General features: G+C 42.5%; 1 protein-coding gene across 2 annotated transcripts; it reads left to right on the top strand.

Annotated features, from left to right (window-relative positions):
- Positions 1-26,934, top strand: REST (RE1 silencing transcription factor). Of its 2 annotated transcripts, none has more exons than XM_007998606.3 (4): positions 1-330; positions 2,748-3,654; positions 11,168-11,251; positions 20,944-26,934. In XM_007998606.3, exons 2-4 carry the CDS (start codon positions 2,757-2,759, stop codon positions 23,250-23,252), a joined length of 3,291 nt encoding a protein of 1,096 aa, XP_007996797.3. In that variant the 5' UTR covers positions 1-330; positions 2,748-2,756; the 3' UTR covers positions 23,253-26,934. The 2 variants fall into 2 exon arrangements, with proteins under 2 accessions (XP_007996797.3, XP_007996798.3); XM_007998607.3 differs by lacking the exon at positions 1-330 and adding an exon at positions 455-1,156.

Raw genomic sequence — 26,934 nt, 5'->3', positions numbered from 1 at the left:
CGGCGGCGGCGACGCGGACTGGGTGCGCGGTGCAGCGTCCTGTGTTGGAATGTGCGGCTCCCGCGAGCTCGCGGCGCAGCAGCGGAGCGAGCGCCGCCGAGGCCCGGGGCCCCAGACCCCGGCGGCGGCAGCCGAGACGGCAGGGCGAGGCCCGGAGGTCTGAGCACCCTCTGTAGCCCCACTCTTTGGCCTTCTTGGTCCTCGACGGCCCCAGCACCCAACTTTTCCGCCCTCCCCCACCCCTCCCGCGAAACTCCAGCAACAAAGAAAAGTAGTAGGAGAAGGAGCGGCGACTTGGGGTCGCCCGCCCCTCCTCCCCGAGGAAGGCCGGTAAGTGCGGCGCGGGGCTGGGGGCTCGGTCAGGGTTGGGGGAGGGCCGGCCGGGTGGCGGCGGTGGCGGGAGGGGGAGGGCGCGGAAGGACGAGGAGCCAGGCGCTGTCCAGGGCTGATTTGCAGATACTGTGGCTCCGGCGGCGGCGGCCGCGCCGGGCGGGGGCTGGCGGCCGAGCAGGATCGGGTTACACAGCCGCCGCCCGGGGGCTGGGGGCGTTTGTTGGGAGCGGCGCGTCGCCTGGACCCCCTCCCCACTGGAGGCCGGGACGCCGCCTCCGCGCTGACCGGACGCTCCTCCGAGTCGGGTCCTCTGAGACCAAGGAGCGGAGCTGCTCGGGCCCCTAGTCCTGAAACTTCCTCTGCTTCCTTCTCCTGCCCCCGGGTCCCACCGCAGCCCCGCGCCGGCCCGCGGCCCTCCTGGTCCCCTCCCCCAGGGCTTCTCCCTGTCGCCGGAAGGCGCCGTTGAGTGCGGCCGGGCGGGTTGAGTCAGCCCCGGGGCCCGGACGGTTCCGCAAGCGGGGCTGGACAGCGATTTCTACGCTTCGGCCGCCCGGCGCCGCTGGCCCCCGCGTCCGGCTACCCGACCGCTGGAGGTGGCGGGGCTGGGGCGCGCGTCCTGCCGGGCGCCGTGGGGGAGTGAAGTTCGCAAACTTCCGGGGAGCGGGGGCGGCGGCTGGCCCGCGTGGGGGCCCTCTCCGGTGCTCGGAGCCCGACGCCTGGCGAGGGCGCCCGCGGAGCCTCCCCGGCCCTGGGCGTTGGGCGAGTCCCGGGGCGGTCGGAGGGGCCCGGGGGAGGTCGGAGAAGCCCAGACGCCGGCTGCGCGGTAACTTTCCGTTCTTTCTCGGGACGGGGGCCCTAGGGCTGGGGAGGGGGTTGCCTGGACTCCGGGAGGACTCGGTCCGGCCAAACAGCGTCCCGAGCTTGCTCCCTTCCCCCGTTTTAGTGTTGGAGAGCGCAGGAAAAGGCTCGGGACGAGTGTCAGGGCGACTCCCGCGAGTTGATGTGTAAATATGTGCAGTGAGCGGGCCGAGGCGAGAGGAAGCGAGAGCGCCCGAGTTTGCAAAGAGCTGCTTTGTGTTTGGTATTTTGAGAAAATGGCCGAATGCCTATTTCAGTTAGGAATGCCGCCGCCGAGGCAGGCGCTGGTGGCAGCAGCACGGAGGAATTCGTGCGGCATGTTGGGCTTTCGGGCTGTGCTTGGACTGTCTTCCTAACAATCGTTAAAATTCCATTTGGGGTGGCAGTTAGGGGGTAGGGAGCGACTAGAAAAGTCGATGTTGGGCCAAATTGCCGAGTAGCTTGGGCTGTTCAGCCCCAGGACAGCCTTCGCCCTGTTTTCTGTGATGGCATTTGCTTCCAACTTTTGTTGGTACGTAGAACTAAACCGGTTTGTGTTTATACACTTGGATGAGGCGGATTACTTTTTGTATTTTCGGTTTAACTTTATTTTCTTAGAACTTGATACTTCTTTTAATTTGCAAGTGAACACTTCGTTTGAGAATGGCACCTTTTAGATTGAGAAGTAACGTAGCATTTAGAAAGCCCAACTTGTTTTCAAGAAGGTGATCTTGTAATGGCTTCCACTAGGCAAGTAGGCCAAGTCAAGCACAATGCAAGAAAGTTGCTGATTGTCGAGTTGAGTTCCACGATGATTTTATTCATATTGAAAAGCTTGGAATTCAGTGTTATGGAACTTCAGCCTGCAGAAAAATAAGCTTATTAATTTTTATTTGTGAAGTTTTGAATAAATCAAACTTCCTTTTTCACAAGAAAAGGGGTCCGTAATGTTTTTCCTTTTAAGCCTGTGGAGTTGTCGAAAAATTAAGGGACTGACTGGTAGTGGTAGTTTTTCACAGTAGTTTATTCTTTTGGAGTTAGTTGAGTTCATGCGAAATCCAATTAAGTTGAACAATTATTGCAGGCTTCTACTTTCCAGATGTGTTTGTGTACTTAATAAATGCACTGAATGGCTTGTGGATTTCTGGGCTTTCTGATTCAGACCATTGAACTGTTGAAGGGGGGAAAAGTTGGGAGGACAATAATTTACTAATGTTTTGAATTTTTGGAGTAATTTTAGCAGTAAAAATGAAGGTTACTTTTTATGCCCACCAGAACAATTAAAAGTGCTTGAGGGACCACATGCCAGTGGCTGGATGGTGAATGAGTTACGTCAAACAATTGGTAGAATTGTTTTCTAGGGATAGTAGACATTTTTTTTTTGGTGATTGCCATAAAGACTATTGGGAATTAACTGCTGTTTTAAAGATTTGTTTTTAATAGGTGATGAAGTTTACTGAGTTATAAAGATCATATTGGAAAATTTTTAAGTTATGAAGATTTACAGTGATGTGGTTTTAAGCCAGTAACAGCAGTGTTTAAACTGGTGCTCTTGTTTTGTTTTGTTTTTAATTCAGAATACAGTTATGGCCACCCAGGTAATGGGGCAGTCTTCTGGAGGAGGAGGGCTGTTTACCAGCAGTGGCAACATTGGAATGGCCTTGCCTAACGACATGTATGACTTGCATGACCTTTCCAAAGCTGAACTGGCCGCACCTCAGCTTATTATGCTGGCAAATGTAGCCTTAACTGGGGAAGTAAATGGCAGCTGCTGTGATTACCTGGTCGGTGAAGAAAGACAGATGGCAGAATTGATGCCTGTTGGGGATAACAACTTTTCAGATAGTGAAGAAGGAGAAGGACTTGAAGAGTCTGCTGAAATAAAAGGTGAACCTCATGGACTGGAAAACATGGAACTGAGAAGTTTGGAACTCAGTGTTGTAGAACCTCAGCCTGTATTTGAGGCATCAGGTGCTCCAGAGGTTTACAGCTCAAATAAAGATCTTTCTCCTGAAACACCTGGAGCAGAGGACAAAGGCAAGAGCTCGAAGACCAAACCCTTTCGCTGTAAGCCATGCCAGTATGAAGCAGAATCTGAAGAACAGTTTGTGCATCACATCAGAGTTCACAGTGCTAAGAAATTTTTTGTGGAAGAGAGTGCGGAGAAGCAGGCAAAAGCCAGGGAATCTGGCTCTTCCACTGCAGAAGAGGGAGATTTCTCCAAGGGCCCCATTCGCTGTGACCGCTGCGGCTACAATACCAATCGATATGATCACTATACTGCACACCTGAAACACCACACCAGAGCTGGGGATAATGAGCGAGTCTACAAGTGCATCATTTGTACATACACAACAGTGAGCGAGTATCACTGGAGGAAACATTTAAGAAACCATTTTCCAAGGAAAGTGTACACATGTGGAAAATGCAACTATTTTTCAGACAGAAAAAACAATTATGTTCAGCATGTTAGAACTCATACAGGTAAGAGAAGCTTTCTAGTCCTTAAGTTCAGTTCTCTTTTCTGATTGTTACTTGAGTGGTTAGGTGGTGCTTGAGAAAAAGGACTCTGGTTCAAATCCAGGTTCCATTTTTGCTATCTTTGTGACCTTGCACAAGTTGTTTAACCTCTTTATTCAGAAATTTCTCCATGGAGTAACAATATCTGGGATGGGAGGATTATGTGAAGTTACACGTAAAGCACAGAATGTTACCTGGGAGAAACAGCCAAGAGATCTTACCATGCTCTTCCTAAAGTACATATCCTAACTTGGGATTTACCTTCAGCAAATTAGACTGGCCGTGCATGGTGGCTCATGCCTGTAATTCCATCACTTCAGGAGGCCAAGGCGGAAGGACTACCTGAGCCCAGAAGTTCTAGACTAGTCTGGGAAACATGGAAAGACCCCCGTCTCAAAAAGAAAACAGAAAAAAAAAGTTTCTATATTTATTTCTGTGACAGTGAACACATTTAAGATGCAGTATAGTTTCTGAAAGGAATTGAGGGCTTATATAAAAAGGAAAACTCAGTGATTAACCTTGCATATCTCCACTTAACAAAAGCCTCAAACTTGGAAACATTTGACTTATAGCATTGAGTTCCTAAATGGAACAACTTGTCTTTGTCCACAAAAAAGAAATGTGAGAAGATAGTTTTTAAAACATGGGTGGGATTATCACCAATTGAAACTATTTTCCCATGAAAGCAAACACATGTAGAAAATGTATTTTTCAGACAATTGTGTTTAGCATGTTTGAACTCATACTAAGCGCAACTGTATAAAAAAAGTTGAAACTTTTTTTTTTTTTTTTTTTTTTTGAGAGGGAGTCTGGCTCTGTTTCCCAGGCTGGAATGCAGTGGCACGATCTCGGCTCAGTGTAACCTCTGCCTCAGGGTTCAAGCGATTCTCCTGCCTCCACCTCCCTGGCTCAGCCTCCCAAGTAGCTGGGATTATAGTCGCCCACCACTGTGTCTGGCTAATTTTTTTTTTTTTTTTTTTGACACGGAGTGTCATTCTGTTGCCCAGGCCTGGAGTGCAATGGCATGGTCTTGGCTCACTGCAACCTCTGTCTCCCAGGTTCAAGCAGTTCTCATGCCTCAGCCTCCCGAGTAGCTGGGATTGTAGGCGCCCACCACCATGCCTAGCTAAGTTTTTGTATTTTTAGTAGAGACAGGGTTTCACCACGTTGACCAGGCTGATCTCAAACTCCTGACCTCGTGATCCACCCACCGCAGCCTCCCAAAGTGCTGGGATGACAGGTGTGAGCCACTGCACCTGGCCAATTTTTTTTTTTTTTTTTTTTGAGATAGCTTTACTTCGTCACCCATCCTGGAGTGCAGTGGCGTGATCACTGCTCACTGCACCCTCGACCTCTTGGACTCAAGTGACCCTCTTGCCTCAGTCCCCCAAGTAGCTGGGACCATAGATGCATGCCACCACACCTGGCTAAATATTTGTATTTTTTGTAGATATAGGGTTTCTGCCATGTTGCCCAGGTTGGTCTCTAACTCCTGAACTCAAGTAATCTGCCCTCAGTCTCCCAAAGTGCTGGGATTATGGGTGTGAGCCACCATATCCAGCCGACTTAATTTTTAAAAATTTATTTTATTTAGTTATTTTTTACATCCCAAAGACTTGAAACTATTAAGTGGTAGGCTTAAACAATAAAACTTGCAGGTGAGATTCCATTACAAGAATGACCTCTGTTGCAAGATTGCTAGGCCCCAGCAGATGGATGGCTCATGTGTTGAATGCTTTAAAATTTAGTCCAGTAAAAGAATTTGTAGTCCCTTTGGAATTCGTCATAACCTGTGATTGTCTCCATGCTTTGAAATCATTTGATTTCAGAAGTAAAGGTCAAGCATTACAAAAACATGTAGAGTAGGAAATGAAAGTTATTTGGGGATACAACCCCATTAATCACTTGACAGTTTGAATTAGACAAATTGTTAGACTAAACCAGCCTCACCTACAATATCTTAAATCCTAGCCATCATGTATACTAAACTCATAAATAAGTACATCATATTCATTTAGCTGGAATTACAGGTGCCTTCCATCATGCCCGGCTAATTTTTGTATTTTCAGTAGAGATGTGGTTTCCCATGTTGCCCAGGCTAGTCTTGAACTCCCGACCTCAGGTGATCTGCCCACCTCAGCCTAATGAAGTGCTGGGTTTGCAGGCATGAGCCACCATGCCTGGTTTATTTGGTCTTAATGCTTATTTTTCCCCGGTATTACCTTCATTCTGATTCTTTTTTTTTTTTTTTTTTTGTGACAGAGTTTTACTCTTGTTACCCAGGCTGGAGTGCAGTGGCGCAATCTTGGCTCACTGCAACCTCCGCCTCCCAGGTACAAGCAGTTCTCCTGCCTCAGCCTCCTGAGTAGCTGGGATTCCAGGCATGTGCCACCACACCTGACTAATTTTGTATTTTTATTAGAGATGGGGTTTCTCCATGTTGGTCAGGCTGGTCTCAAACTCCTGGCCTCAAGTGATATGCCCACCGCGGCCTCCCAGAGATTACAGGCATGAGCCACTGTGTTCATCCAGTTTTTTATGTATGTATATGTGTGTGTGTGTGTGTGTGTGTGTATTTTTTTTAGACGGAGTCTTGCTCTGTTGCTCGGGCTGGAGTGCAATGGCGCGATCTCGGCTCACTGCAACCTCCGCCTCCCAGGCTTAAGTAATTCTCCTGCCTCAGCCTCCCGAGTAGCTGGGATTACAGGTGCGTGCCATCACGCCCAGCTAATTTTTAAAAAATTTTTTAACAGAGACAGGATTTCACTGTGTTGGCCAGGCTGGTCTCAGACTCCTGACCTTGTGATCAGCCCGCCTCGGCGTCTCAGGGTGCTGGAATTACAAGCGTGAGCCACTGAACCTGGCCTTTTTTTACATTTTAAAACAATTGGGTGATGTATAGATTGAAGGTTAATATTTTGACTATGTAAATTCTGAAAGTATCTCTTGTATTAAATGGATAGTTCTGAAAATTATGGAAAATAAATTCATCTGGTGCGGAAGAGTAGAAAAGACAGGAATCACTTAAACTGATAGTGTTCAGGAATTCTCATTTCCACTTGTAAGTAGCCCAGTTTTCTGATTGACTTAATGGGCTTAATTGTGTTTCTTGTGCCCAGTGTTAGGTGCTGTCTTCTTTTCTGTGCTAATCTTCAGAACAATCCATTGAGGAAAATAGCATCTGTGATGATAGTTCATGTTTGCAGAGGGGAAAACTTCAGATTTAAAAGCCTGAAGTGATGTTCCCAAGGTCATATACAAGTATCACATTTAAAGCCTTCCACGATGGCTCACGTCTGTAATCCTAGCACTTTGGGAGGCTGAGGCAGGAGAATCGCTTAAACCTGGGAGGTGGAGGTTGCAGTGAGTCGAGATTGCACATCTGCACTCCAGCCTGGGTGACAGAATGAGACTCTGTCTCAAAAAAACCCAAAAACAAAAGTAGCATTTAAAGTTCAGCAATCTCCACTCACTGCAGCCTCCACCAAAACCAGGGGAGGTTGGGAGCTGGGGATTACTTTCATTCAGGTTGACCTCTTTAGTTTAGTGGTTTTGTTATTTAACTAGTTCACAAAATCTACTTTTAAAGAAAACCTTTTTGCCTGTATGTGTAACTGAAAAATCTGTAGGTAACTAAGCTTTCTAGAGGAGAGTTATGCCTAGTTTGTGGAATTACACAGATAAAGTCATCTGTTGTAAAGTATTTAAAAGCAGGCTGGATGAGGTGGCTCATGCCTATAATCCCAGCGCCTTGGGAGGCAGGCAGATCACCTGAGGTTGGGAATTCGAGACTAGCCTGGTTGGCATGGTGAAACCCTGTCTCTACTAAAAATACAAGAAGTCCCAGCTTCTTGGGAGACTGAGGCAGGAGAATCGCTTGAACCCGAGAGGCAGAGGTTGCAGTGAGCCAAGATCGTGCCACTGCACTCCAGCCTGGGCGACAGAATGAGACTCTGTCTCAAAAAATAATAAAACAAAAGAATTTAAAAGTAAATTATTTTTGATTCTTCAAGTTTATCTGCAATGGTATTTAATTTTTTCCAACTTCATTGAGATACAGTTTACATATACAGTTCACTATAGCTTGGCCTATTCTGAATATTTCACATAAGTGGCATCATAATATGCAATCTGAATAACACTGCTATGAATATTCATGTTTAAGTGTGGTGTGGACATATGTTTTTGTTTCTTTTGGATGTATACCTAAGAGTGAGATTGTGGGGCAGTATAGTAGCAACATTTTGGGTAACTGCCAAACTGTTTTCCAAATTAGCCATGCCATTTTACAGTCCCACCAGCAATGTGTGAGGGTTCCAATTTCAGCACATCCTCAGCAATAATATTGTTAACATCTGTCTTTGTGATTACAGCTATCCTAGTGGGTATGAAGTCTTCATCTCATATTGTTTTGATTTGCGTTTCCCTCACAGCTAATGATAATGTTCATCTTTTCATGTGTTTATTGGCTATTTGTATATCCCTTTTTTACAGAATTCCATTAATGTAAAACTATCTTGATTGTTCCAGGTCATAAGGTAGGCATTCTGTTGCTACCAGCTCTTTACAGCTAATACATAGCTACCAGCGAATTACGGAAGAATAGTTACTAGGAACACATTTCCCACCTATCACCATTCCTTTTGTTGTTGTTGTTTGTTTTTTGTTTTGAGACAGGGTCTCGCTCTGTTGCCCTGTGTGGAGTGCAGTGGCATGATCACGGCTCACTGAAGCCTCCACCTTCTGGGCTCAAACGATCCGCCTGCCTCCCAGAGTGCTGGGATTACACGCATGAGCCACCATGCCTGGCCTATTCTTGTTTTCTGTGTACCACCTTTTCCTTATTTTATTAGACACATTTGTTTCTGTCTTAGACAAAATTGATAGCTGACATTTATTGAGGGCTTTACTATGTGCCAGACACAGTGTTAAATGCTCTGCATGTATTATTTAAACTTTTGCAATTACAGGGAATGAAGATTCTGTTACTTTCGCAGATGGGGAAATGGGGTGTTTTAGTAACTTTACCAAGGTCATAATTATCTTGTGTCTGGAGACTATATTAAAACAAATTGTACACCTTTTTTTAAAAGCTTGTTTTGCCGGGTGTGGTGGCTCACGCCTGTAATTCCTGCACTTTGGGAGGCCGAGACGGGTGGATCACGAAGTCAGGAGATCGAGCCCATCCTGGCTAACAAGGTGAAACCCCGTCTCTGCTAAAAATACAAAAAAAATTAGCCAGGCATGGTGGCGGGCGCCTGTAGTCCCGGCTGCTCGGGAGGCTGAGGCAGGAGAATGGTGTGAACCCAGGAGGCGGAGCTTGCAGTGAGCTGAGATCTCGCCACTGCACTCTAGCATGGACAACAGAGCGAGACTCCGTCTCAAAAAAAAAAACAAAAAAACCTTGTTTTGTTGTTGATAGCCGTGTCTAAAAAGAATATACATGTCCTACCTTTGAGTCTTAAAATTATTCCGTATTAAATCACTGGCTTCTAGTCTTCAGTCCCTGTAACTTTTGTAATTTGTTTTAAAAATTGGTAACTGGTTGGGCATGGTGGCTTATGCCTGTAATCCCAGCACTTTGGGAGGCCAAGACAGGTAGATTGCTTAAGCCCAGGGGTTAGAGACCAGTCTGGGCAACATGGCAAAACCTGGTCTCTACCAAAAAAAAAAAAAAATTACCTGGGCTTGGTTGCCACACCTGTGGTCCCAGCTACTTAGGAGGCTGAAGTGGGAGGATCTGTTGAGCCCAGGAGTTCCAGGCTGCAGGAGCTATGTTCACACCACCGCACTCCAGTCTGGGCGACAGAGTGAGACCCTGTCTCATAAAAAACAATAAAAAGAAAATTGATGATCTTCTCTTACATTTTTCTTTTTAACTTACTGTTTTTTATTTATTTTTACTTTTAGAGACAGGATCTCTCTCTATACTCGAGGCTGGAGTATAGTGGTGCCATCATAGCTCACTGCAACCTCAAACTCTAGGCTCAAGTGATCATCCTGCCTCAGCCTCCCAAGTGAGACTATGGGGTCTCACTTTCACCCAGGCTGGAGCACAGTGGTACAATCATGACTCACACTAGCCTCGTCCTTCCTGGGCTCAAGCAATCCTCCCATCTCATTCCTCCCAAGTAGCGGGGACCACAGGCATGCGCCACCACACCTAGCTAATTTTTCTGTTTTTTGTAGAGAGGAGGTCTTGCTATGTTGCCCAGGCTAGTCTTGAACTCCTGGGCTCAAGTGGTTGACCTGTCTTGGCCTCCCAAAGTGTTGGGGTTACAGTTGGGGGCCTCAATCCCCATGCTCAGCCCAGGCTTTTTTTTTTAAATTTTTATTTTTAATGAGATGAGGTCTCACTCACTGCAACCTCCACCTCCCGGGGTCAAGCGATTCTCCTGACTCACTCAGCCTCCTGAGTAGCTGGGACAATAGGCACATGTCACCGTGCCCGGCTATTTTTTTTGTATTTTTAGTAGAGGTGGGGTTTAATTATGTTGGCCAGGCTGGTCTTGAACTCCTGACCTCGTGATCTGTCAGCCTCGGCCTCCCAAAGTGCTGGGATTTCAGGTATGAGCCACCGTGCCCAGCCCCAGGCTAGTTTTTTAAAATAAATTTTTAGAAATGGGGTATTGCTGTATTGCCCAGTCTGGTCTGGAACTCTACCACTTGAAAATTTTTAGCATAAAGCAATTACATTCTCACTCAAAAGTATTATTGTTTTAAGCTAACACTTTCAAATGGTAGTAGATTCGTCATTTACAAGTTAAAAAAAAAAACAGTGTTAGTAGCATCAGACAGTTGGGGTAGACTTTTTTTTTTTTTTTTTTGAGACCGAGTCTTGCTCTGTCACCCAGGCTGGAGTGCAGTGGCCGGATCTCAGCTCACTGCAAGCTCCACCTCCCAGGTTTACGCCATTCTCCTGCCTCAGCCTCCCGAGTAGCTGGGACTACAGGCGCCCGCCATGTCGCCCGGCTAGTTTTTTGTAATTTTTGGTAGAGACGGGGTTTCACCGTGTTAGCCAGGATGGTCTCGATCTCCTGACCTCGTGATCCACCCGTCTCGGCCTCCCAAAGTGCTGGGATTACAGGCTTGAGCCACCGCGCCCGGCCTGGGGTAGACTTTTTTAAAAGGTGAATCTTATATAACAAAAATATGCTTTGTACCTTATAAAGATAGTTTTTCACTTCTCACTACTTAATGTATTAACATGCAGTATCACTGTGAAAATTAAAAGGGCTTTGAGAATTCAGAAAGTCAATGTTTTTTTGTCAGCAAAGCCAAAATAATGTAGTCATAGTTTCTGAAATAAATAACTTACATTTTAAATACATGATAAATTGATCTTTTTGCCAGAAATAGGAAAAAAAAAAATTCTTGTTAAAATGTGCTGAGCACTGAATATTGTTGCATTGTTAGTAAGAATTGTATTTGGCTTATTTTGTGACATTTAAACACTCTTCATTATTGAAATTTGCAGGAGAACGCCCATATAAATGTGAACTTTGTCCTTACTCAAGTTCTCAGAAGACTCATCTAACTAGACATATGCGTACTCATTCAGGTTGGTAAGAAATGGGAACTTTCCTATCATTTTCAGTCAACGACCATTTTAGGGAAGTTCTTTTAAGGGCTTGTCACCGAGTCGTTTATTTATTATTTATTTTTAATATAATTTAGAAGTCAGAATTTGAAAATCAATGTTCTGTCAATCTGAGGACATGGAATCCAAAGGTGGACCTCCTGAAAATGAAATTTTTTTGTACACTTTTTCTGGGAGGAGGGGCCTTAATTCTCATCAAATCTTTGAAGTGTTCCGTGACTCCAACAAAAGTTTAATGTACACCAAGGTTGATTGATCCTTTAACCCCTACTTCTCACATTTCTCCTAACAGTATAAAGCTGAGACTCAAAATGTGTGGTTGACAAGTGTCAGGGATTCCTTCTTAGCTTCTCAGGTCCTGAAATTTAGGTTTGTTCTGTTTCAAGGTTTGGTAGAGCTTTTGAGGACTGACTGCAAAAGCTTAGCTTGAAAAAGAAAATGACAATCTAGGATGCCAATTTATTAAGCTATAGTAAGAGTGTAGGACCGCGACATGAGAGAGTCGTCCACTGCAGGGACTGAAACAGTCACCATCACCGCTCAGAGTTAGTCCTCATTGGCCAGTACTGTGGCTCAAGTCTGTAATCCCAGCACTTTGGGAGGCCAAAGTGGGCAGATCACCTGAGGCTGGGAGAGTTCGAGACCACCCTGACCAACATGGAGAAATCCTATCTCTACTAAAAATACAAAATTAGCCAGGCATGGTGGTGCATGCCTGTAATCCCAGCTACTCAGGAGGCTGAGGCAGGAGAATTGCTTGAACCTTGGGAGGTGGAGGTTGCAGTGAGCCAAGATCATGCCATTAAGAGCAAAACTCCATCTCGATAAAGAAGTCCCTATTAAAGTATGTAAGTGGCCAAGTTAAAAAGTAATGTTAGCATCGGTGATCTTGCTTGAATGGGTAGCCCCAATTGACTCTTGGTGAACTACCACTTTTACTTTTTATTTTTTATTTTTTGGAGACAGTCTTGCTCTGTTGCCTAGGCTGGAGTGCAGTGGTGTGATCTCAGCTCACCACAACCTCCGCCTCCGGGTTCAAGCGATTCTCCTGCCTCAGCCTCCTGAGTAGCTGGGATTACAGGCACACATCACCACACCCGATTAATTCTTGTATTTTTAGTGGAGATGGGGTTTTACCATGTTGGTCAGGCTGGTCTCGAACTCCTGACCTCATGATCTGCCCACCTTGGCCTCCCAAAGTACTGGGATTACAGGCATGAGCCACCACGCCTGGCCGAACTACCACTTCTGATTAGAATACAGATTTAGAAAGTATATCCCTGTGGGAAAAGTGTCTTAAATCTTGCTGTTACAAAAGCCTATGTAGGCCTGTCCCCCTTAAGTTAGTAATTACCTTACCTTAGATGTGTGCTATTCAGCTGAGTAGCCATTAGCCACGTTAAGCTTTCGAAGCAGCAGTAGTTTAAATTGATACTTATAAAATATGTACTTACCAGATTTTTTTTTGTTGTTGTTGTTGAGACAGAGTCTTACTCTGTGCCCCAGGCTGGAGTGCAGTGGCATAGATTTCAGCTCACTGCATCCTCTGCCTTCCGGGTTCAAGCAATTCTCATGCCTCAGCCTCCCCAGTAGCTGGGATTACAAGCAGGTGCCACCATGCCCAGCTAATTTTTGTAATTTGTCTTGAACTCCTGGCCTAAAGTGATCTGCCCATTTTGGCCTCCCAAAGTGCTAGGATTACAGGTGTGAGCCACCGTGCCCGGCCACAGATTTCAAACAGTATGAAGAAAAGACTATCTTTCTCTGAAGCAGGTTAGAGAAAAAATAAAGAATGTTAAATATTTATTTTTCAAGTTGATCATATGGTGAAACTGTTATATACATTGGCTTTAAAAAGTAATAAAATTAATTTTACCTGTTTCCTTTTTACGTTTGTAGTATGACTACTAGAAAATTTAAGATTACATATGTGATATGCATTATATTTCTACTGGACATTGCTGCCATGAGTTAGTAACAAAACTTGATAATCAGACTTGATTATATTGCAGATTCTGATTTATTTGAACAGCTATGAAGGTGTCCCATAGTATGCTTGCTAGCCTTTCTTGACCCTACATGGTTGTCACACTAATGTACTTTAAGTGTTTTTTTTTTCCTAAACCTCTAAGCCATTGAGTGGTGCCACTTAACCAGAAACCTGGTTTTATTATTTTTGGGTGTTTTTTTGGTTTCATTCTCTGATGGTAACGTGGATGCAATCTCAGACTTTGGAGGTAGGCATCATGTCCTGTTGATAGTTGTACTCTAGCTTTTTAGTGAAATATTTAAGAGTTTTGTAGTAGCAGTAATACTACTTTTTTTTTCTGAGATGGAGTTTCGCTCTTGTTGCCCAGACTGGAGTACAATGGTGTGATCGCAGCTCACTGCAACCTCTGTCTCCTGGGTTCAAGCGATTCTCCTGCCTCAGCCTCCCAAGTAGCTGGGATTACAGGCATGCGCCACCACACCTGGCTAATTTTGTATTTTTAGTAGAGATGGGGTTTTACCATGTTGGCCAGCGTGGTCTCAAACTCCTGATGTCAGGTGATCCGCCTGCCTCAGCCTCCCAACGTGCTGGGATTACAGGTGTGAGCCACTGCTCCTGGCCAAGAGCTTTATATTAGTTAACTAGTTTTAGTCTTCCTAACTGTTTTATGTTGCGTGAGTTCTATTATCCCCATTTTACAGATCTTTTTTCCTGTAGAATGTCCTTCCTTCTGGATATGTCCACTTGTTTTCTCATGGTGTCATTTAGCTTTTCTTCTGTCCCTTATATTGTAAACTAAATTTAATTATTGTAAATTAAATTTAAATGCCTGATAATCTTTCTCACAAATGATAAGCCTCATTTAAAGTCACATGTGGTTGATCCATTAATATAATGTTAGGTCACTGTATTTAGAATGACTCCATACTTTTATCCTTTTGTTCAATTAGTAATACTTTGTCTTGTCACTGTTTAAATGTTTATGATGTTTTATACCAGTTGATAATCTTTGCCTGAAACCATTGTATTTGGGTTTGCAAAATGTTTTGAGTTTTGCCTGCTATATTTTAAAAATGATTTTTAGTATTTGTTGTTAACAGTATAGCAAGTATTTTAATGGTATCTTAAAAACTAGTAGTAGCCACTAGCTATTGTATGTATGCTGGGTACTAAAAACAAGTATTTGCTGTCTCCAATCTTAGTACTAAGAAGATACTGAGTTTCAGATTACATATTATAGGATACAAGCTCACAAATAAGTAATTTTGTTGTTGTTTTTGGAGTTGGGGACTCTGTTGTGCAGGCTGGAATGCAGTGTTGTGATCATGCCTTACTGCAACTTCAAATGCCTGGGCTCAAGCCATCCTCTTGCCTCAGTCTCCTGAGTAGCTAGGTCTACTGGCACATGCCACCACTTCAGCTAATTGGGGATGATGATTATTATTATTTTCAAGACAGTTTCGCTCTTGTCACCCAGCTGGAGTACACTGGCGCGATCTCGGCTCACTGCGACTTCTGCCTCCCGGGTTCAAGCTATAGATTCTTCCTCAGCCTCCTGTGTAGCTGAAATTATAGGTGCCTGCCACCATGCCGGCTAATTTTTTTTTTTTTTTTTTTTTTGGAGACAGGGTCTTGCTCTGTCGCCCGGGCTGGAGTGCAATGGCGCGATCTCTGCTCACTGCAAGCTCCACCTCCCGGGTTCACGCCATTCTCCTGCCTCAGCCTCCCGGGTAGCTGGGACTACAGGTGCCCGTCGCCACGCCCGGCTGATTTTTTTGTATTTTTAGTAGAGATGGGGTTTCACTGTGTTAGCCAGGATGGTCTTGATCTCCTGACTTCGTGATCCGCCTGCCTTGGCCTCCCAAAGTGCTGGGATTACAGACGTGAGCCACCATGCCCGGCCAAATTTTTGTATTTTTAGTAGAGGTGTTGACTAGGCTGGTCTTGAACTCCTGACCTCAGGTGATCCACCCATCTCAGTCTCCCAAAGTGCTGGGATTATAGGCATGAGTCACCGCGCTTGGCTGGGACTATTATTTTTATTTAAATATGCTATTCATTTATTGAGACTGAGTCTCGCTGTCGCCCAGGCTGGAGTGCAATGGCACGACCTCGGCTCACTGCAACCTCTGCCTCCTGGGTTCAGGCGATTCTCCTGCCTCTGAGTAGCTGGGACTACAGGCTCGTGCTACCGTGCCAGGCTAATTTTTTTGTATTTTTAGTAGAGACAGGGTTTCACCATGTTAGCCAGGATGGTCTCAATCTCCTGACCTTGTGATTCGCCCACTTCAGCCTCCCAAAGTGCTGGGATTACAGGGGGGAGCCACTGCGTGCAGCCAATATCCTATTTCTTTTTATGGAGACTGGGTCATTCTGTGTTGCCCAGGCTGGCCTCTAACTCCTGGCCTCAAGCAATTCTCTTGTCTCTTACAGGTATGAATCACTGTGCCCAGACATACATATTTTTTATTTTTTCTATTGATAATGTTGGTTCCAAGGGACTCTTTTAAATAGCTGGGATTGTTTGAAAGATATTGTAATGGTTTGAGAGCCTTTGTAGAATAAATTTTAAAAACAATATTTTATTGAGGTATAATTTATAAATTTAAAAATGCACAGATCTTAAGTGTACAGCACAGTGACTGTGCTTTCACCTATTTGATTATCACTCAAGAACAAGAGATGGAATATTTCTGCTCAGAAACACTTTCCCCTTTCCACTCAGTCTTTCCCCTGGATGATATTTTGTCTCCTACCTAGCATTTTTTGTTTGTTTGTTTGAGATGGGATCTTACTGTCACCTAGGCTGGAGTGCAGTGGGTGCAATTACAGCTGCCTAAACCTCTTGGGCTCAGGTAGTCCTCCCACCTTAACCTTCCAAGTAGCTGGGACTACAGGTGTGCGCTGCCATGCCTGTTTTTTTGTTTTTTGTTTTTGTAGAGATGGAGTCTTACTATGTTGCCTAGGCTGGTTTTGAACTCCTGGGCTCAAGCAATTCACCTGCCTCAGCCTGCCAAAGTGCTAAGGAATATAGGCATGGGCCACTGTGCCTAGTTTGAGAACATTCTTTTATAAAGTGTTCTTGAGATTTATCCATGTTGCATTATTGGACTTCATTTTATTGCTGGTAATGTATTGTATGCCCCCATTACTTTTTACTTAAAAATTTTCTTTGCTGGCTGTGCACGGTGATTCACACCTGTAATCCTAGCGCTTTGGGAAACCAAGGTGGGCGGATTACCTGAGGTCAGGAGTTCAAGACCAGGCTGGCCAACATGGTGGTACCCCATCACTCCTAAAATACAAAAATCAGCCTGGCATGATGGCAGGTGCCTGTAATCCCAGCTGCTCGGGAGGCTGAGACGGGAGAATCACTTGAACCTGGGAGATAGTGGTTGCAGTGAGCCGAGATCGCACCACTGCACTCCTGCCTGGGCGGCTGAGAGAGACTCAGTCTCAAAAAAAAAAAAAAAAGAAAAATTTATTTGCCATTCTCTCTAGATTTTTATTTTGTTTTTATTTTTAATAGAATTAATTCAAAAATTTTAAAAAAATTGAGAGGCTTGTATTTGTGTATTTTTCACTGCAGCTTTGACCTCCTAGGCTCAAACGGTACTCCCACCTCCACCTCTGGAGTAGGTGGCGCTGTAGGCTTGTGCTACAACATCTGTCTAAGTTTTAAATTTTTTTTGTAGACAGGGTCTTACTAGGTTGCCCAGGCTGGTCTCAAACTCCTTAGCTCAAGCAATCTTCCTCACCTCATCCTCCCAAAAGTGCTAGGATTACAGGTGTGAACCACTATGCCTGGCCATTCTTCTAAAAATATTTTTGTTACATATGTATAAATCTTGCAGAACGCTTTCCCTTTTTGTCTTGGCTTACACCTATAAATTCATTTCGGAGGCATAGAACCAGACGACTGGCAGATTTATAAAGAAGAGAAGCTGTTACTAGAATTGGGAAAAAGAATTTAAAATTGTTTGTACAGGGCAAAAAGATTAATATTCAGGTAGGTACTAATTAGAAAATCTTGATGAACATGATATAAGCAAGATTTAATGGCAATAAAGTAAAAATTATGGGAGAAAAACAATGGAACAAATAAATCATGCCATCAAATTTTAAACAGAAAATTTCTACATCCTCCCTTTCCGTTCACCATTCCTTAGGTAGACCCTTGTACCTTGATTGATGCTTGCTTGCTGTATAGATCTCCTTATTCATTAGAGTTATAAAACGGTGCTATTTTAATTATAATTATTTTACTAGTGTAAATTTGAAGAGGAGAGATAAATTATACTTATCTATTTAGTCATAATGTAGGAAAGACAGGATACGTAAGAGTCTTCTCATTGATTGATTGGTTGATTGAGATGGAGTCTCACCTTGTTGTCCAGGCTGGAGTGCAGTGGTGCAATCTCAGCTCACTGCAACCTCTGCCTCCTGGGTTCAAGCGATTCTCCTGCCTCAGCCTCCCGAGTAGCTGGGATTACAGGCACGTGCCACCATGCCCAGCTAATTTTTTGTATCTTTAGTAGAGATGGAGTTTCACCATGTTGGCTAGACTGGTCTCGAACTCCTGGTCTCCAACTCTTGACCTCTTGATTCGCCTGCCTCGGTCTTCCAAAGTGCTGGGATTACAGGCGTGAGCCACTGCACCCAGCCTTTTTTATTTTTTTATTTTTTGAGATGGAGTCTCGCTCTGTTGCCAAGGCTGGAGTGCAGTGGTGCGATCTCGGCTCACTGCACCCTCTGCCTCCCGGGTTCAAGGGATTCTCCTGCCTCAACCTCCCAAGTAGCTGGGACTGTAGATGCACATCACTATGCCTAGCTAATTTTTTTTTTGTTTTTACAAAATGCCTCCCAAAATTTTATGTTTTTGCAAAAATGCCTCCTACAGTTCTGGGATTACAGGTGTGACCCACCGTGCCCGGCCAAGTCCGCCTTTTATTTATCCATACTCAGAGTTACCAGTTGGTTCCAAAAGTGAACAATTATAGATAATTCATTTTGAGTTCTTGCTCTGCTTCATGTTCAGGACTTTACATGGATAAGATTATTTATAGCTAACAACACTTAGAGAGTATTTTATAGATGAAATTGAGACTGGGCATGGTGGTTCATGCCTGTAATCCCAGCACTTTGGGAGGCTGAGGAGGGCGGCTCACCTGAGATCAGGAATTCGAGACCAGCCTGATCAACATGGAGAAACTGCATCTCTACTAAAAATACAAAATTAGCCAGGCTTAGTGGCACGTGCCTGTAATCCCAGCTACTAGGGAGGGTGAGGTAGGATAATCGTTTGAACCTGGGAGGCGGAGGTTGTGGTGAGCCGAGATCGCGCCATTACACTCCAGCATGGGCAACAAGAGCGAAACTCTGTCTCAAAAAAAAGAAAAAAGAAATTGAACTCGAGAGAGGTTTCAGAACTTTGCTCAAAGTCTCAGAGTAAGCAACTTGCAGAGCTCATTGTTTTATCTCCCAGTCTAGCTCTATCTAGAAGAAGTTCTTAGGCCTTATGCTACCTATCTTTCTATGTTCTATGTCCATATATGTTAAGAAAATGTTTGTCTTCATTTAAATCATTCACTGGAGAGGACAGTATATAACCAGGTTTAGAGTAATGTAGCATGTTGTAGAAACTTGCATATTTATAAATCTGTTAGTAGACCAACATGGAGAAGAATTGTCCAGTCAGCTGAATATCCAATTTGACTACCTGGATAAGGTGATTATTTTATCACCAGGCATTTTCTAATCATGTAAAACTTAACATCTACATGGTTTTACCTAATGTCTGAGTTTTGTTTTATGAAAAGTTTTAGTAAGATTTGATATGAATTTGAGAATGTTTGAGATGAATTTTCATAAATGTCAATTTCCGTTTTTCTACTATGCATTCCATTGGACCAGTGGGGTATGGATACCATTTGGTAATATTTACTAGAGTGTGATCTAGATGGGTATGTATTCAGGTAGAATGTATTACTCTTATGCCTTTAATTTGGGGGTGGGGGTGGTTCTGGTTTTGTATGATCAGTGATTGTGACTTTGCTTATTTTATATACCATATCTATTTGTGTGCCACTTCTCATTACCTAGTTCCTTTATGTATTTTATAGAAAGAGGAGGGGAGGAAATCAGGAAAGTTTTCTGAATAATTACCTTGGCCTGTATTTTTGCTTTAAAATAGCAATGCTAGCACAGGAAGTTTGCTAAGTGAAAATTTACTCAGCTCTTGCCATGATGGACAGAAGGACTAAATTTTAAGAAAAAGCCTTTGCTCAGGCTAAAGCAGAATTTCAAAACTTTTGCATCTAGGATCTGGGAGTATAGCCCAGAGTGAAAGATATTTTTCTCAAGATTTACCATAAGAAAATTAGGGTGGAGGGAGTATGGGAATTTTATTTTATTTTTATTTATTTTTGAGACGAAATTTCGCTCTGGTTGCTCAGGCTATAGTGCAGTGGGGCGATTTTGGCTCACTGTAACCTCACCTTTTGGGTTCAAGCAATTCTCCTGCTTCAGCCTCCCGAGCAGCTGGGATTATAGGCATCTGCCACCACACCCGGCTAATTTTTTGTATTTTTAGTAGAAACAGGGTTTCACCATGTTGACCAGGCTGGTCTTGAACTCCTGACCTCAGGTGATCCGCTGCCTTGGCCTCCCAAAGTGCTGGGATTACAGGTGTGAGCCACTATGCCTGGCCGGGAATTTTATTTATAGATTTATTTTTGAGTCAGGGCCTTGCTCTGTTGCCCAGGTTGGAGTACAGTAGCACATTCGCAACTCACTGCTACCTCAAATTCCTGGGCTTAAGCGGTACTCCTGCCTTTGTCTCCCAAGTAGCTGGGACTTTTACAGGTGCACTCCACCATGTCTGGCTAATTTTTTTTTTAGACAGAGTCTTACTGTCGCCCCGGCTGGAGTGAAGTGGTGCGATCTCAGCTCACTGCAATCTCCGCCTCCTGAATTAAAGCAATTCTCGTGTCTCAGCCTCCCGATTAGGTGGGATTACTGGTGTGCAGCACCATGTCCAGCTAATTTTTTTTGTATTTTTTAGTAGAGATGGAGTTTCACCATGTTGGCCAGGCTGGTCTCAAACTCCTGGCCAAAAGGTATCCGCCCATCTTGGCCTCCCAAAGTTAATTTTTGTTTTTATTTATTTTGCTCAGGTTGTTCTGTAACTTCTGGGCTCAAGCAGTCCTTCTGCCATGGCCTCCCATAGAGTTGAGATTATAGTCGTGAGCCACTGTACCTGGCCAGAATTTTATTTTCTACTTCATTAGGCATTTGTTTTAACTAAACACACACAAACAATTAAAATTGATAATTTTCCCCCAAATTAACATCCAGAGCTCAATTGAACTTTGCCAATAGTTGTGTATGTCTTAAAGAATCTCTGTTCTTTAATAGTACTTGAGGACTCTAACTTGAACTTTTTTGAAGCTTGTGGTTGACTGAGCTTTATTCCTCTCTTTTGAGAATCAATGTCAAAGGATAAGAGAAATGTTATACAAATAAATATGGTAAATGTAAGGTGCATGATACAGCATTTTCAATAAATAGTCTTTGTTGTTACTTTACATATACAGTTCCTTATATTTTAATCTTGAATTTGTCTTAATCTATGTCTTCTCTCATACTTTTGATTTGTCTTCAGGTGAGAAGCCATTTAAATGTGATCAGTGCAGTTACGTGGCCTCTAATCAACACGAAGTAACCCGCCATGCAAGACAGGTTCACAATGGGCCTAAACCTCTTAATTGCCCACACTGTGATTACAAAACAGCAGATAGAAGCAACTTCAAAAAACACGTAGAGCTACATGTGAACCCACGGCAGTTCAATTGCCCTGTGTGTGACTATGCAGCTTCCAAGAAGTGTAATCTACAGTATCACTTCAAATCTAAGCATCCTACTTGTCCTAATAAAACAATGGATGTCTCAAAAGTGAAACTAAAGAAAACCAAAAAACGAGAGGTGGACTTGCCTGATATTACCAATGAAAAAACAGAAATAGAACAAACAAAAATAAAAGGGGATGTGGCTGGAAAGAAAAACGAAAAGTCCGTCAAAGCAGAGAAAAGAGATGTCTCAAAAGAGAAAAAGCCTTCTAATAATGTGTCAATGATTCAGGTGACTACCAGAACTCGAAAATCAGTAACAGAGACGAAAGAAATGGATGTGCATACAGGAAGCAATTCAGAAAAATTCAGTAAAACTAAGAAAAGCAAAAGGAAGCTGGAAGTTGACACCCATTCTTTACATGATGCTGTGAATGATGAGGAATCTTCAACAAAAAAGAAAAAGAAGGTAGAAAGCAAATCCAAAAATAATAGTCAGGAAGTGCCAAAGGGTGACAGCAAAGTGGAGGAGAATAAAAAGCAAAATACTTGCTTGAAAAAAAGTACAAAGAAGAAAACTCTGAAAAATAAATCAAGTAAGAAAAGCAGTAAGCCTCCTCAGAAGGAACCTGTTGAGAAGGAATCTGCTCAGATGGACCCTCCTCAGGTGGAGCCTGCTCCCTCAGAGGCGATTCAGAAGGGACCCGTTCAGGTGGAGCCGCCACCTCCCATAGATCCTGCTCAGATAGAGGGTGCCCAGATACAGCCTGCTCATGATGAGCCTGTTCAGATGGAGGTGGCTCAGGAGGGGCCTGCTCAGAAGGAGCTGCTGCCTCCCCTGGAGCCTCCTCAGATGGCGGGTGCCCAAATGGTACCTGTTCACATGGAGCTGCCTCCTCCCATGGAGACTGCTCAGACGGAAGTTGCCCAAATGGGGCCTGTTCCAGTGGAACCTGCTCAGATGGAGGTTGCCCAGGTAGAACCTGCTCCCATGCAGGTGGTCCAGAAGGATCCTGTTCAGATGGAGCTGTCTCCTCCCATGGAGGTGGTCCAGAAGGAGCCTGTTCAGATAGAGCTGTCTCCTCCCATGGAGGTGGTTCAGAAGGAACCTGTTCAGATAGAGCTGTCTCCTCCCATAGAGGTGGTCCAGAATGAGCCTGTTCAGATGGAGGCATCTCCTCCCATGGGGGTGGTTCAGAAGGAGCCTGATCAGAGGGAGCCACTTCCTCCCAGAGAGCCTCCCCTTCACATGGAGTCAGTTTCCAAAAAGCCGCCTCTCCGAAAAGATAAAAAGGAAAAATCTAACATGCAGAGTGAAAGGGCACGGAAGGAGCAAGTCCTTATTGAAGTTGGCTTAGTGCCTGTTAAAGATAGCTGGCTTCTAAAGGAAAGTGTAAGCGCAGAGGATCTCTCACCACCATCACCACCGCTGCCAAAGGAAAATTTAAGAGAAGAGGCATCAGGAGACCAAAAATTACTCAACATAGGTGAAGGAAATAAAGAAGTCCCTCTTCAGAAAGTAGGAGCAGAAGAGGCAGATGAGAGCCTACCTGGTCTTGCTGCTAATATCAACGAATCTACCAATGTTTCATCCTCTGGACAATACTTGAATACGCCAGAGGGTGAAACTTTAAATGGTAAACATCAGACTGACACTATGGTTTGTGAAATGAAAATGGACACCGATCAGAACATAAGAGAGAATCTCCCTGGTATAAATTCAACAGTTGAAGAAGCAGTTTCACCAGTGCTTCCCCCTTCAGCAGTAGAAGAACATGAAGCAGTGTCCAAAACTGCACTGGCATCACCTCCTGCTACCATGGCAGTAAATGAGTCTCAGGAAATTGATGAAGATGAAGGCATCCACAGCCATGAAGGAAGTGACCTAAGTGACAACATGTCAGAGGGTAGTGATGATTCTGGATTGCATGGGGCTCGGCCAGTTCCACAAGAATCTAGCAGAAAAAATGCAAAGGAAGCCTTGGCAGTCAAAGCGGCTAAGGGAGATTTTGTTTGTATCTTCTGTGATCGTTCTTTCAGAAAGGGAAAAGATTACAGCAAACACCTCAATCGCCATTTGGTTAATGTGTACTATCTTGAAGAAGCAGCTCAAGGGCAGGAGTAATGAATCTTTGAACAAGGTTTCGGTTCTTAGTTTGTAAGGTATATTACATTTTATATTCATTTATAGTAGCAGACAACCTTTTAAGATTGCTTTAATTAGTATCTGATGTTGATTTTTAAGTGGCATTCTTTTCCCTAGGACTTTTTATGTATACCTGTTTGTTGATTGTTGTGTAAATTTTAGCAAATATAAGAGAGTTAGTGTACTAAACCAGCAGATACCTAAATCTGTTAGCTTATGTGTTTAATTGAAATTAGAAGCCTAAGATGGTATAACAGCATTTTATTGCTTTATCCAGCTACAACTTGTCATTTTTTTCTCCATGTCTTATCTTCCTGTTTCACTTTAGTTTATTCATTTTTTATTGAGATCTATAAAAAATTGGCTTACTTAATAGCAAATTACTTGAAGAATTTGCCTGCTTTATATAAAGTTAGCACTTTAAGATTTTTTTTTAGAGATAAGACATTTAAATTGAAGAAAATTGTCCCAACAATAGACATTTCTGTCAGTCCAAGTATTTACTTCCTGAGTTTTGATCAATATTTTTTATTTGTGTATGTTAATCATCATAAAAACAGTGATTTTGGTGTGTTTTTTATTTTGGTGCTTTAATGGCTTAAGATGTTGCACATTTTTTTTTCTTTTGGTTTCTGTTTTTGTTTTTTTTTGCCTATGCAGTTAAATTTTTCCTAGAAATAGCATTTGTGTTGAACAGTAACACTTTATACATATATATGCATGTTTATTTTGTTTGGCATCTTTGGAGGGATGCTTTTAGACTTGTTTGCAAAAGGGCAGTTTTCTTTTTCTTTGCTGCAGTTGTCTATTTTGCAGAATAATAGTGTGTGCAAGTTTGTGAGCAAATGAAACATGCAGGTTCAATCCATTGATTTTGATTTTTACATCTTATATCTATGCCAGAATCTGTATTTCATATAACTTATTTATTTTGAGTGGATGTAGTAAATTCACAGCTATCAGTTTTGATTTTGCAATAAATAAACCACTAGGTTCCATATCGAACAAATTTTTATCTCAAATACCAACCATCAGTTTTTTGTTTTTTTTTCCGTGTGTTTTGGTACAGCTAATTCCTAATTTTAGAGTGTTAAATGCTTGAGGAAAACCTTTTCTCATAGATGGTTGGTGTCCATATGGCTACTTTACAATAAAGAACTGTAAGTGTTATTTGGAAACTGCAAACCTGGAATTAGGAGACATAATTATTCCTTCATTTATAGAATATCACTTGGGAGATTCCAAAGCCATAGCTATTACGCGGCAAACCTAGGATAAGAGAGGTAGTATGAGTGCTGGTAGACCAGCTGCAACTTTCCTATACAGTGAAAAAGGCTGGTGAAACAAGTACAGTCCAGATTTTTAAAAATCATACTTTCTCAGGGATCTCCACAAACTGGTGGGTGTCCTGGCTGTCTGTGTGATAGCCTCTTTCTACAGGTGAGGCCTCAAATGAATTGCAGCTATCCTAGTGTTCCTATGAGGGCACTTTGTATGAAAAAGGGCATGTACTTCAAAACATTTTTGTAGGTTCTTTGGCCAGTTGCCAAAGTGTATGAAAGAATCCAATAGAGGATTTTTCTTACTGATAGCAGTCATTAATTGCAGTAAAATAAAATATGATCCCATTAGGGAATCTTGAATTCTGACCTCCCATATTCTGTTTTGAAATAACCACTTTATATATCATTTTTAAAAAAATCTGATGATCTCTTTGAGGCAGGTTTCAGATTTTGGCAGTACAACATGAAAGATTAGGAAAAGCATTAATAATGTGTGGGTGGAAAGCTTGTTAAAAATCTGAGAGTGAAGTTTGAGTTAAAAGTTGTTTGAACATGGAATTGACTGGGAGGCCAAAGATTTAAAGAAGCAGAAGATTCTTCTCTTAAGACATGAGGAGTAAGTTGTGTGATAATGGTGTGTGTTTTGTGTGCATGAATGGATGTTGTAAATGTTGAATTCTAGGCTCTGACAATCATTGTCAACAGAAGATCAAGCTGCAAATATTTATGTTTTAAAACTTAAATTATAAAGCTAGTTAAGTCTTTCTAACGACTAGTTTTAATGTTCATGGGTACATTTTACCTAAGTTACCGTTTACATTGTATAGAAAAAGATTCATCTTAAGCACAGATTGGTTATTAGGAATTAGTTCGGGGAAGAGGTTTTTTTGTGGATTCTTTCATACTGCAAAGAAAAACCATTTGCCTTTTGGGGAATTCTAATCTAGTCTTAAGACTAGAGTGCTAAAAACAAAAACATGAAGGAAATTAAAACCCCTTATTATTAGATTGATTTGTAAAAACATTGTTACTGGAAATTGATTGGACTTGAGGCCTTCTTCCAGAAAATAAGGACTTGATTGTCAGGCCTATATTAGGTTCTGAACCTTAATGCCGTGTATTTGTACTTACTAAAAATTGTTTCAATGAAAAGTACATTAGCAGTATGAACTTCTGGTCTAGGTGGAAGTTCTTCCATTTGAAAAATGTGATATTTGCATGGAACTGTTTGAATATTTTTATTTTCTAGTCCCCCTCCCCCACACTGGATAGAATTTAACCTAGAATTTTCCCTTTGGATAAAAGAACAAAAATTGAACATGTTATTTGTAAATTGATGTTTAGTAATTAGTGATAAACTTGAAATACTAGCGTATATTATAAGCCTTAATCTTAGGTAGTCTTATGAAAATGAATCTCTTAACTATCTTTTGAACCTGTATTCACATTGGTTTTCAAGATATTTTAAGTTATATTTTTTCCTCTTTTCAGAGCTGCTTCTTATTCTGGGGCTACTTTTTTTAAAATTGTGTAATTCACAAGGGGCTGCATTTTTTTAAAAAAATAAGACTTGTAAGTATGGCTGGATCTTTTGCTCTAGTCTTCTAAGAAGGGCCATTTTATTTTTTAGAGTCACTTCTAAAGTCATGTGGTAATTAACTTTGGAGACTATTTTGCATATGAGTGCTGATACAAATTAAAACCCAAGTAGACCTCATCGCATGTCACCCTATGAATGTTGACAATGGAAGGAATACCTTGCCTGTAGTATACTGTCACTTCTGGACTGAAAAGCTGAGGAAGAAAGTTAATTTTCTTTTTTACGTAAGTTAGAAAAACTTAACAACTGGTGTTCCTAGTTTCCTGGTTGACCTCAGCAGATGAAGTGAACAGATAGTGTTAATTCAGATGGAAAAAATTATCTGAATCTTGGTTTGTGTAGATTTACAATCTACATGCAATATTAACTAAATCAGTTAGCTTTTACAGTTTCACATGTGTACATAGGTTCCCTCCCAGCCCCTTGCATATCCATTAGTTATTGAACTTTCTAAACTGGCATTGAAACATTACAACAATGTTTTGTTGCACCAATTTTATAAACTTATGCAGTGCAATACGTGTTACTTTTCTGAGGCAAACCAAAGGTAAATTTCTCAAGGTTCTTGCTGCCTTCTTTAGCAGCATTTGATGGAAGATCTTTTATACATTTGTAATAGATAAAAATAAACCAGATTGCAAATCCTTTTTTAAAATCTTAAACCATGTACCAAGTTTTTGGTCCAAATTGTGTAGGATAAGTTAAATTGCATTCTATTAACCAATATGAGTGTATTTCTGTAAGCATAGTTAATGTTGAAATAAAGTTTTAAAAACCA

The sequence above is a fragment of the Chlorocebus sabaeus genome, chromosome 7 (assembly GCF_047675955.1).
Source record: "Chlorocebus sabaeus isolate Y175 chromosome 7, mChlSab1.0.hap1, whole genome shotgun sequence".
In the NCBI taxonomy this organism is placed as follows: Eukaryota; Metazoa; Chordata; class Mammalia; order Primates; family Cercopithecidae; genus Chlorocebus; species Chlorocebus sabaeus.
The sequence above is the reverse complement of the archived record's forward strand: the minus strand, read 5'-3'. Positions and strand labels throughout refer to the sequence as shown.